General features: G+C 38.0%; 1 protein-coding gene across 2 annotated transcripts in view; it reads right to left on the minus strand.

Annotated features, from left to right (window-relative positions):
- LOC140469203 (protein sel-1 homolog 3-like) overlaps window positions 1-13,166 on the minus strand; it is a 104,931-nt gene that overhangs the window by 24,578 nt on the left and 67,187 nt on the right. For both annotated transcript variants that reach the window (XM_072565543.1, XM_072565612.1), the window contains exons 12-18: window positions 12,862-12,981; window positions 11,239-11,379; window positions 10,950-11,012; window positions 7,913-8,089; window positions 1,169-1,296; window positions 993-1,076; window positions 100-190 (exon numbers count right to left, since the gene is read on the minus strand). In XM_072565543.1, the coding sequence (XP_072421644.1) occupies window positions 100-190; window positions 993-1,076; window positions 1,169-1,296; window positions 7,913-8,089; window positions 10,950-11,012; window positions 11,239-11,379; window positions 12,862-12,981 (804 nt within the window). The remainder of the gene's footprint in view (window positions 1-99; window positions 191-992; window positions 1,077-1,168; window positions 1,297-7,912; window positions 8,090-10,949; window positions 11,013-11,238; window positions 11,380-12,861; window positions 12,982-13,166) is intronic.

The following is a 13,166-nucleotide window of genomic DNA, read 5'->3' on the forward strand; positions in this document are numbered from 1 at the left end:
CATTTGAAGATAGATTTTTAATTTTTGTTTATACAAATGAAAAACATACCCCTGAATTTTCAACAAATGGTATTAAAATATCAATGAGCAGTTACTTACAGGGTGTTGTTCACAGAAATAAGCAACATTTGTCTGTGACGTTTCAATTCCTGTTTCTGCTGTCACAAGGAAATACAGCAAGGCTTCATTCCTAGGGCAGTTGAGATTATAGTTTTTTAAAAAAATGCATTAGTAGAAATAATTTGACCTATTTGAACTGTTCAGTTTCTAAATATAGAAATGTTAAGACTTCTAATCATAACATTATGCAATAAGCAAATTCACCAATTATTCTGCATTAGCAACAATGAACAGTGTAAATTGGACTTGAGAAATGTGTCATAAAAATTTCAGAAAGTATTGGGAGAAATTCTGATTCAGCAGCAGTGCTAATACTTCTGACAATATCAATAATAACAAAAATGTATAGGTATAAAAATACAGATGATTGAATTTGTCACTTACTTCTATTAGAATAGATCAAAATGGAAATGATGAGGTGAATTTATCAAATTTTACAGTTTTATAGTAAATGGTTATATACAACAGGTAAAATTGCATGGATACCATGGGACATCAAAAGAAATAATTGAAATCATTACTTCTTGGTATATGCCTTAATTGTTAGCTTCCTGGGTGTGTTGTTAAATATTAGAACTGGGATATTAACATTGTTTAAATTTCAAAGTTTATTCAGGCACTGTCAATCTCTAAAGTATATAAAGAATGTTGACAAGCCCTTAAAGTATCACTTTACTCATGTGACACTGTTGAAACTATCCAATTGTCAGTAAACACAATATTTTCTGACTGTGAACAATGGAATGGAAAATCTGTCAATCATAACTAAATTTAATTCCTCATGCATTAGATAAGAAACAAAATTGAACGACAATCTTGAAAAAGTGCAATATTTACAATCACAAGGATCTAAGGACACAGCTCCATCTTACCAGGATTTCTGAAGATAGGCATCCATAGCTTTTCTCATGAAATAACCCAAAAATCCATTGTTTTCAGCAACAAATCTGGTCCAACTGTCATGGGAAAAACACAAAGAAACTATGACGTTAATACAGTTATTTACAATCAAATATTGCAAAGAAAGAATTTATAATATGTATCTTACAGGACTGCCATTCTGGGGTTATGTGGAATAGATTCAAAGTTTCCTGTACTCCAATAAAAGGAGCAGCGAACTACACTTTCAAAGTGTCCACCAGATCCAGCTTTATAGTAATACTGAAATGCTTCTGTCTAGTAAAAAAAAACAAAATAAGTATCATTTTCATCAAAGTTATTCAGATAGAGCAAATTCCCAAGACAGGAAAATTTCTTGGAGCTATGTCAAGTTGTCAGAATTGTAATGGAAACTTGGATATGGGTGAAAAGAGTTTGAACAGTACTTTTGATTATGACAGCAAAGGAACAGTAACTCTGAGGAAATTCCTGAACACGATCTGAGCAAGATAATCCCATGTAATTATTCATGGGTAACCAAGGGCACATAAAAGTAATGAGAACCCAAATAATTGTATTTCAGCTTCCTAAAAAATTAGGTAGGAGGTGCACACTTCCACTTAGGTAATGAATTTCATATTTCATTAATCTCAAATGTGCCAGCAAACAAAGTTAAACTCACCACATAAGGAGATATCAAGTTTGGTCACAGAGGTAGGTTTCAAAGAACATTTTATAAGGGAGGCTAGCAAGGGAGAGAGAGGAGTGGGTATGAGAAGGTGGGAGAGATGGCAGATTTAGGATTCCAGGAGCTGAGGCACACCCACCAGGGTGGAGTATTTAAAAATAAGGGCATGCAAGAGGACAAAATAGGAGGATGTAGACATCTCAGATAGTTGTAAAGCTAAAGATGATGAGAGAGAGAGAGAGCAAGAAAAGCCATGGATTGATTTAGAGACAAGAATGAGAACTACAAAATGGAACCATTGACCACAAACCAATTTAACTCAGTGATCCCAGGGCAGTTGCATCAATGAGAATTGGGGTGAGTGCAGATACATACAGCATTGCTTTAATTAAGCTCAAATGTAGCAGGCTGGAAGGTGGGTGGCCACTATAAGGAGATAATCAACTACATAGATGGTCTAAGCTGATTTCAGGTTTAAATATAACATGAAGTTTGAGAATGGTCTAGTTCGGCCCCAATCAGTTTCCAGGAAGAGGAAAGAGGTCAATGTTTTTGTGTTAACTTGTAGAGTAGATCAAAGAGCATGATTTCTGTCATATTTTGTTGGACTATATTTCTGCTCATCCATGACTGGATGCCAGACAAACATTCACAGGTTTTTCTCACTTCCAAATTAGATTCTTATCTTACTACAGTGTGATGCGTTGAAACAGCAGTGAGTCATAGAGTCAAACAGCATCGAAACAGATCATTCAGTCCAACTTGACCACATCAGTCAGACATCCCAATTTGACTTTGTTCCACTTGCCAGCATTTGGCTCATATCCCTCTAAACCCTTCCTATTCATTCACCCATCCAGATGACTCAAATGTTGTAATTTTATCCGCCTCCACCAATTCCTCTGGCACTCATTCCATACATACACCACCAATGCTTAAGTCATCCATGTAACGTAAGAGACTAGAAGTGGATAACCTAGTATAGAATAATCAAACAGATATTTATTAGACTAAAATACTTAAATATTACAGAGCAGTGTGTTCCCATTTGTGTGTCATGCTTAAAGTGATCTGAATTAAGCTGGAGCTTGTAATCTCTATACCCCTATTCCCATGATGATGTCAGCAACATGACTTTTAAAGGTACACTGACAAATTGACAATGAGGAATAACACACCAGAGATGTCAGCTCAACTGGCTGGACAGTTTAGGTTTGCAATGCAGAGTAATGCCAACAGCATGAGTTTAATTCCTGTACCAGTTGAGGTTACCATGAAGATTTTGCTTTCTCAACCTTGCCCCTCACCTGAGGTACAGTGACCCTCAGATTAAACCCATTACTAGTTGTGTCTCGCTAATGAGAGCGCAGCCGCAAGGTCCTCTGCGAATGTGAGGACTTCACCTTACCTGTAACATAAAGCAGTAACTCTCAAGCTGTGGTCTATGGAGTTCTGCAGGTTCAGAGATTTTCCAGGAGGCATGAGAACTAAATTACTTCTGTGCAATTTTCAATTGACATTGAAATACATTGAAAATAGGAAAGTTTCTATTTGAAAATGTCTTCAATAATCATAAATGTAGTTAAATTATTTACTATTAGCTCCAATATTAACTTTCCTACCACCAATCTTGATTGTCATTACTTCTATGTGCATTGATTTGTTAGGAAAATCCAGACAGAATAGAGATTCACCGTCTATTAGTCCTTTGATGCACCAATCATACAACATGTTAAATCTGAATAGTGGAATGGAACAGAAACATACTTTTAAAAATTAGACTTGGGTTTTTACTGATGGAAATAACTTTTGAGCAGTTCTATCTATAATTGATTTCGAATTATTATAAACAGTTATAAGGATAGATTGAAGAAGTTGGCTCTGTTCTCATAGAGTCATACAGTATCCATGCTGAACATAATCCCTAACTAAACTAGTCCCACCTGCCTGCTCCTGGCCTATATCTCTCCAAACCATTCCCATTCATGTACTTATCTCAGTGTCTTTTAAACATTGTAATGTGCCCACATCTACCACTTCCTCAGGAAGTTCATTCCACTCACGAGTCACCCTCTGTGTAAAAGATTTGCCTCTCACATCTTTTTTAAATCTCTCTCCTCTCACCTTGAAAAATGTGCCCCTAGTTTTGAAATCCCATATCCAATGGAAAAAAAAACTACCATTAACTTTATCTATACCCCTCATTATTTTATAAACCTCTATAAGGTCGTCGCTTAACCTTTTACGATTCAGTGAAAAGAAAAAGTGGAGAAAGTGCTTCGAGGAGAGAAGGAGATTTGATGGAGGTTTTCAAAGTCATGAGGGGGATGGACAGGGTAGATTAAGAGAAGCTGTGCTCATTCATAAAACAAAAAAGAATGAGAGGGCACAGATTTAAAATGAAGCAAAAATGATGTGATGCAAACATTTCTTTACTCAGTGAGCAGTTAGGGTATGGAATGCACTGCCTGGAAATGTGATGGAGTTAGATTCAAATGATGTATTCATGAGGGTGTTGGATAATTACTTGGTTGGAAATTGCATGCAAGGGTATGAGACAAAGACATGAGATTATTGTGAAGTAACAGAACTGGTGCAAGGCAAATTCCCTCCTTTTGTGCTGTAACAATTCTATGACTCTGCGAATTACTGTTAAATAGAAACTCTTATTACAAACACATATGAGATCCCAAAAATGTTTTTAAAAATCCATAAAATGGACTCTGTTCCTTTTTCTGACTGGTGGGGCAACATCTGTTGAAGAATGATGACTGGATAAAATATTTGGAGAAAGTGAGGACTGCAGATGCTAGAGATCAGAGTCGAGAGTGTGGCAATGGAAAAGCACAGCAGACCAGGCAGCATCTGAGGAGAAGGCAAATCGACAGTTTGAGCATAAGCTCTTCATCAGGAATAATTCATTCCTGATGAAGAGCTTATGCTTGAAACATCGATTTTCCTGCTCCTTGGATGCTGCCTGGCCTGCTGCGCTTTTCCAGTGACACACTCTCAACTCTGGAAAAAGTATTTGTCAATCATTCATGAACATTATGGTCAAACAGCAGATGAAGGATATGTGTACTCAGCAGTGAGATGCACACCCATTTGACTGATATTTGTAAGTAAATGCTTATTAAAGTGATAGTTATGTGAAGCACTTCCTTAAGGATTATATTGTAATCTAGTTTAACTGGGTGCTCTGTCATAACTAATCCATTTGAAAAGACGCCCTACACTGGAAAAATCTGTGATTGACAGGCAATGATTAGATATCAAGGTGGATCTACTGATGCATGCTGAGAGTTTCCTGCATTGTGCATAATTCATTAACGAAGCAAAAAAGTGTACTTTTTAAAGTAGAAAACCTATTTTAAGTTACATGGAAACCTGAAGACCATCAAAGAGGTTTTGGTGAATGAAAGAAGTAGGCCAAAGGATGCTACATTGATTTTATGTTGAAAACGTACAAATTCGTTCATACAGCCCAATCATTCCATATCATTAAAAAGTTCACATTTCTTCAGAATGGATGCACAAAATAAAGGGATGACTAAGTAATGTGCAATGCAAATGAACTCATGAGACAAATGCATGCCATGCCCAGATCTTCAAGTCAGTTTTGCTGCTTTATGAATTGCCACTGCCTGCAAACGATTCTGTGATCAGATGGTTTTTGTACATTTTTAGCCGAGATTCACAATCCTGGTGAGGTCAGTTCAGCTCTTCTTGCAGAAGACTGACGGGTGCTGGACACAACAGGCAAAGAGAGGTCATGCCTATTTTTAATATTAGCTGCTGTGTACATATTTTAAAAAAGATTTTAGCTCTTGTGTTGGGTGAGTAAGAGAGAGGATAGGTGGGCAGGTGAGTGGATGAGAGGGTACATGAATAAACTAGTTGTTGGGTCACGCCAGGAGAGTAGTTGTGAGAGGGTTGAGTTGGGTTGAGTTGGGGTTGGGTTGGGTTAGTGAGGCTAGTAATTGGGTTGGGTAGCTGGTGCTGGGAGAGATTCAGGTCAGGTCAAGTTTGGGATTAATTTGGTTAGGTTAGGGGAAGGTTGATGGTGATAGGAGAGTCAGTTGGGGTCAGGTCGGGAAGGTCATGGGGATTTGGGTCAGGTGTCAGATGGTAGCTATTACATGATGGGAGAGAATGGTCATAAGACCATTAAAACCATAAGATGTTTGAGTAGCAGTAGACCTTTTGACCCGTTAAATCTGCTTCATCATTCAATGAGATCATGGTTAATCTGATCATCCTCAACTCCACTTTCCTGCCTTTTCCCAATAACTTTTCACTTCCTTAATGAGTAGAAATCTGTCTCCCTCGGCGTTGATTATATATAACAACTCATTCTGAACAGCCCTGTGTAGTAAAAGATTCCACAAATTTGCTATCTCTGAGGGAAAAAAAATCATCTTTAAATTTTGTTTTAAATGGGTGACCCTTACTCGGAGATTATGGCCTTTGGTCCTAAACTTTCACAGGAGAGACAACCTTTCCACATCTACTCTGCTAGCCACTAAGGATCTCATTTGTTTTAATATGGACACCACTCATACTTCGAAATCCAAAGAGTACAAGCTTGACCTACTCAACATCTCTCCATAGAAAATATCTCTGTACCCAGAATCAACTTAGTGAACTTTCTCTGTACTTCCTCCAAAGCTAATATCTCTTCCAGTAAATTAGGGAACCAAATCATACAGATCAGGCTGTGTGAGTGGAGTAGATGATTGTGGTGTCCAGATGTGTAATACTGGCTAATCTTTGAATTAAGCCAGAAATTGATAACTATATCAATTCCAAGGTAATTACACAGTGCAGGAGACACAAACAGACAATCCCATGTAACAGGAGTCAATAGATGTGGACCTGAAAAAGCACAGTAGGGCAGACAGCATCCAAGGAGCAGGAAAGTCAAAGTTTTGGACTAAAACCCTTCATGAGACCACTGAAAGCTTAAATTTCCCTGACAACTTCAACATGTGGGTGCGCCTGTGTGTGTCAACAATTTTATAAGGTAATGACACACACGTCGCAAATTAAGTTCAAGTTTGATAATACAGAAATTGGTAGATTTGGGCTATAATCTTTTAATAGAGAAAAGTTATTCAGTTTTGGAATAACTAAGATTTAGTTATTCACTGGAAATATTTAATCACTATATGAAAGGTTACCAAAATCTAATTGTGACAACTAGTAGTTATTACATGGATTGAAACCAGTTATAATCTGACCTGGATCATTGTGAGGCAACATTTGCATTACTATATGCCATTTTAGCAACCCAGCCATCAAAAATTCACTGTTATATACAGGAGGGATCAAGAAGGCACAGAAATAGGTGATAGGTTTGACTTTACTATTGGCAGAATTTAAGGCAGAATCTTATTAAATGGTGCACCAGCTAAGAGCCATATGGCACCTGTTCTCATTTTTTCACATTCTTAAGCCTGTTCTAACACTTTTACTGTTGACATTATAGTGAAGTTTTCACTGACAATTAAGAAATTGCAACAAGCCACCTTGTGTGGCTTTGACTTTACGATGTTGAGAAATTGTGGAACATTAGCAAGTACATAGCAACAACATTTCTGGCTGGAGAGTCTCTGCTGCTTCGAACATACATTCCATTTTAAGAACAATCTACAGCTTGACCACAGAATCCCCACAGTGTGAAAACAGGCCATTCGCCCCAACAGGTCTTCGCCAACTATCTGAAGAGCATCCCACCCAGAATCACACCACCAGCCTATCCCTGTAACCCTACATTTCCCATGGCTAATCCACCTAACCAACACATCCCAGGACTCTACAGACAATTAGCATGGGAATTTCACATACCAGATATGGCAAAACTATTTCTGTTACAGAAGAGTTGGTTATGGGACATAGATTTAATCTGCAAAAATTCAGGGGAAAACAAGAAGTTTTTTTTTTAAAGTGAGCTGTAATGGCGTGAAAAACACTGCCTGAAAGGTTGATGGGAACAGAATCTGTATGAACTTTCATAAGTAAATGAGACATATACTTGCAGGGCTAAGAGAAAGAGTAGCAGGAGTGAGTGGCATAATTAGGTAGCTCTATCAAAGAGGTTTTATGATTCCATAGGGAGGTTGCAAACGAATGAATAATGAATGCAAGATCTTAAAAAAAACAGAAGCACAATTTGATTTTGGTGATGAAGACATGAACAAGATGAAGAAATTTGCAGATATTTACCTCATTTTTTACAGGTTTGCCTGGGTATAGTCCACTTTCATACATCACTCCAAGATTATGTAATGCATCCAGATTTCCCATTTTCATTGCTTGCTCCCAGTACTCCACAGCTTTCACATAGTCCTTCTTAAAGGTTTCATAATACCATCCCAAACCATTCATTGCTTCATGTGATCCCTGAATCAATAATAATTAACTTTAGATGTAATTCACATTAACATAATTATGTATTTCCACTCTCTTATATTTCAATAGTGGTACAGTGGGCTTGAAACAGAACCATGTCTTCTTCAGAACATTGGGCCGAATATTATGTGCCCATGCAGGATGAGGTTTGGACAAGGAGGGCATGTCTTATAGGGTGAGTGATTAACACACCAGCTCCCACTTACACTCAAGCCTACCCCTATGGCACAGAGGGTGGGAGGGCACCAGAATTAGCAAAGCTCATTAAAAGCTCAATTGACACCAATATTGTGTTGCCATGCCATAAGACAATTGGCATGATGTGGGTCAATCCTTTTTGTAAAACTGTTTTAACTATTAGAAAGGAAGAGGGCTTCTACCATTGGAGGGGGCCGCTTGTACCTTGGTGCTAAACCCACCCAAGAAGATGGCAACTCCTCTGCTTTCCTACCTACCCGTAGAGCAAAACCCACATTCACCCTTCGAAGTACTGAAATTCCACTTACCCAAAGCCCTGGACATACTTTCCTTTCAAATCCACAGGGCCTTCTTCATGGGTCTGCCTATAGATCCAGCAGCACCCAGTACCCAGCTTTGGCATTGCTGGGGGCATTGAAACTGCCAGCCAATCAAATTGGCCAACAGCTCCCAGGGCAGATCATTCTCCCAGTGAGGGGAAGAAGTCCCAAAAGGAACTCACTCAGCTCACCCACAAGACCTTTGGCAGGACAGACTGGCCAATCAGCTGGCAGCTGAACTACATTTCAGGGTCCTCCCCTGTGCAATACTTTCAAATCAAGTAAATTAATGAAAGACTAATGAAGAGGAATACAGGGAAATGGTAGGATGAGATCATGAAAGTTGTGAGAAGCTGGTATGATTTATAAATCCCGGGAAAACTAGTTTGGGTGACTCACCTGCTTCTGTGTTATTGATTTAAGATAATTTACTGCAATACACAATGCTGTTCCAACATTTACGAGTGCTTTGCACTGTTCAAATTGATTGCCTGGGTTATTTGATAAATGCTAGCAATACTATCTACTGCAAAGTTAAAAATCACACAACACCAGGTTATAGTCCAACAGTTTTAATTGGAAGCACACTAGCTTTCGGAACGCTGCTCCTTCATCAGGTGATAGTCACCTGATGAAGGAACGGTGCTCCGAAAGCTAGTGTGCTTCCAATTAAACCTGTTGCTCTATAACCTGGTGTTGTGTGATTTTTAACTTTGTACACCCGAGTCTGACACCGGCATCTCCAAATCATGACTACCTACAGCAGGATTCTCAAATCTTACACTATGACATTGTGTGCGCTAGTTACTTTTTAATCTCTCCGTATCACTCCCAGATAAGCATACTTATTTGCATTTGGTAAATTTAAATTTTCATGAAAACATCTTTAAGTGTCTTCCAAAGTGACTACAGCACTCTGATTATCATGTTAATAATGATTAGCATAATATTTTGTCAGGTCTGTATGATGCTTGGTATATACACTTCCATGTTGCAAGAGAACTGAAGGTTCAGATTTGTCTACAATAACCAATGCTGATCAAATGGTGTTGCTCACCAGATTGCAAAATCATGTAACATGCAAAGTTGCAATATGTAAGGTTAAACAAACTCTATCAATTGTTAATTCATCTGACTTAAAATATTAAGGGCCTCCTTACCGAGTTACTTCATCATGCAGGTAGAGTTAGTGTAAACAATAAAGCTTAATCAAACTTTTTTCCTGGAAACATCCTACTACTATTTTGAAGATCTAGCTGAAGAGTGGCAGATAATTTAACTTGGATAAACGTGATATATTGCATTTTAGTAAAACAAACGAGGGCAGGGCTTGTATAATTAAAAGTAGAGCCTTTGGTAGTGTTGTGGAACAGAGAGTTGGAGATAGTGAGAACTGCAGACACTGGAGAATCAGAATGGAGCTGGGAAAAGCACAGCAGATCAAGCAGCATCAGAGGAGAAGGAGTCGATGTTTCAGGTTGGAACCTTTTGACCTAAGGGTTTAGGTACATAATTCTTTAAAGTTTGTGTCATATGTCGATAGGGTAGTTAAGTCATTTAGCATGCTTGCCTTTGTTGCTCAGATCATTAAGTATAGGAATTGGGATATCATGTTAAGGTTGTATAGCGCCTTGATGAGACCTCTTCTGGAGTACTATGTCCAGTCTGGTTACCCTGCTATAGGAAGGATATTAAGTTGGAGAGGGCTGAGAAGAGATTTACCAGGGTGTTATTGGATATGTAAGGTTTGAATTATAGGAGAGACTGATTGCCTGGGATGTTTTTCAATGGAGCATAGGTGATTGAGGGTTGACCTGTATAGAAGCTTATAAAATCATGAGAGTTATCGATAAGGTGAATGGCAGATGTTTTTCCCTAGGGTAGGGGATATCAAGAATAGGGGGTATATTTTTAAGATGAGAGGAGAAAAACTTTAAAAGATTGAGTGAGCTTGGGCTTTTCACACTGGGGAGAAAAAGGAAGAGAGATGACTTGATAGAGGTGTACAAGGTAATGAGAGGCTTGGATAGAGTAGATAACCAGAGACCTTTCCTCAAGGCAGAAATGGCTGTCACGAGGGATCATAATTTTAAGGTGATTGGAAGAAGGTATAGGGGAGATATCAGAGGTAGGTTCTTTACACAGAGTGTGGTGGGTGCATGGAGTGGACTACCAGCAGTGTTAGTAGAGTTAGAGACATTAGGAACATTTAAGTGATTGCTGGACCAGCACATGGACAGCAATAAATTGAGGGGTGTTCCATGTTCTATGTTCTAAAATAGATAACAAAAATGTTTAACAATGCATGTGTTTACATTGTACAAATATCTTACCTTAGAAGCAGCTTCATTGATTAGTTTTAAGCCCAACTTTATATCTTTTTTCACTCCTTTGCCCTAAGAGAAATTTAAATCGTAGCAGAGTTAATATACAACATGAGGGTTAACTCATAGGACCTGTGAAGAGAAAAACAGAATTAATGTTTCAGATCTGTAACTTTCTGTCAGTTTGCAGAGTGGTTTAACTCTGAGAAATGTATAATAACTGAGATCATTTATCAAAGAAATGGAATCCAAATTTTGTGCGAAGGTATGTAGAGTAGTCCAAATATATAATACCTACCTTGAAAAGAAAAAGTCCATACTCATACAATGACAATGGGTCTCTTGTCTCTTCTGCACTTTTAGAATACCATTCCAAAGCAGCTTTCACGTCACGTGTGACACCCTGTTGTCCCCAGTAAAGCATTCTTGCAAGTTTTTGCTGCAATTGTGAATAAACTTTATTTGGTTAGAATAGGACAACTAAAATCTTTCACTAATTTACATGTTATGACAGCATTGTTATGATATTTTTTCAAAGTATTTAATGGATTAAAATATGATATTTTTGTTATAACTGAGGAAGAGATTTGCTTCCTGTGCCCAATTTATTCACAATCCTTCCACTAGAAAGTACCTGTAGTTCCTCACATTCATCAACAACCTATATCCCAAGACTTGGAGAGGTAAAATCTAAAATATAAACACCAAGCCAATGGAGGGTGGTGGTGGGGGGGGGGGGGGGGGTGGAATATTAGAAGAAGGGAGCAGGAGCTTAATCAAGGAGGTAAATTGCGAGGAAGGATTTAAATGAAACATAGAAATATGGAGAGAAAGACGAGATTTCGGGTGGGAATTCTAAAGCATGTGGCCTAGGCAACTGGACTGTCAACACTGCAAAAAAGAAGAATGATGCACCAAAGTCTAGCTTCTGAGGAACATTGAGGTCAGTAGGGAATGGAGAATGAGAGAATGTTACAGAATTAGAGAAAAGCGTTGCAATATAGGATTCCAAACATTAAGATTGGAATTTTAACTTCTAATATTTGGAGGCAAGAATATATCATGTATGAGCAGGAATTTGGTGCAGAATCAGATATTTCTTTGTTCTTCTTCAAAACAGAAGATAAAGACTCGTCATAGACTCAAAATGTTAACTTTGTTTCTTTCACCTGCTGAGTTTCTCCAGCATTTTCTGTGTTTGCATTAACTGCAGAGTTGTAGATTAGCTTTGGTGCAAGATGGAAAGACAGCTAGGAGGGCACTAAAAGAGTTGAGTCAAAAAGTGCCAAAAACACAGATGAGGATTTCAACAGGAGGGTGGGATGATATGGGTGGAAGCAGGTGGTGTTATGGATGGTACATGATTCCTTCTCAACCGCCAATTGCCATGGCAAAAAAATGTAAACCTCTTTTCACCAGACCTATTCAGTCAGAATAGGTAATCCACAGGATCACCTACAACTGAGAACTCATCAGCTTGATGCTCTTTATGAACATAAATGAGATATAACACCAAGTACAAATGCCCAGGCAAAAAGAAGAATAAATCTGCAGAGGATAAGCCTGGTTTAAGTGTCTGATCAAATGGTTTGATCTTTCACTCCTCCCCCTCTCAAACAACAGATATCATTCTTTATCCAAAGATAAGTTGCAATTTACCCATTTCTTTGTCTACACTGGCAAAATTCCACTGAGTACTAACTCTTAATAAATCACCAAGGTAAGTAACTTGCACAGAGTAAATATCAGCACAAACGCACATCCAAAGCTCTTCAGCTAGACCACGGCAATATAACATTCAATCAATCACAGAATCCATTATTAAGGTAGCAGCAACAAACAGTCATAGCTTCTAATGATTCAGCAAAATGTGTGAATGAATAAAATAAAGCAAAAATATTACAGTATATGCAATACATACCTGAGCAAATACATCCCCATGATTTGCCTGATACCTGAGCCATAAAAAGAGGTCATCATTTTCTTTAGTTTGACTCTGTAAAGCTGAATCATCCATTAGTCTTATTGTTTCAACAAAAGCCTGAAAAGATTGGACATTATTATTATTACAGGATCGATTGAGACAATTTATGGCAAAAGACCATATTGGCAAAATTTTAACATATAACCAAAAACTTAAATTTCAATAAAATAAAATTATACATGACAGCTATTATGTACCAAATCCATAGACACAATTTCAATATTAATTCTCCTGGTGGCGCA

The sequence above is a fragment of the Chiloscyllium punctatum genome, chromosome 1 (genome assembly GCF_047496795.1).
Source record: "Chiloscyllium punctatum isolate Juve2018m chromosome 1, sChiPun1.3, whole genome shotgun sequence".
NCBI classification, from domain to species: Eukaryota; Metazoa; Chordata; class Chondrichthyes; order Orectolobiformes; family Hemiscylliidae; genus Chiloscyllium; species Chiloscyllium punctatum.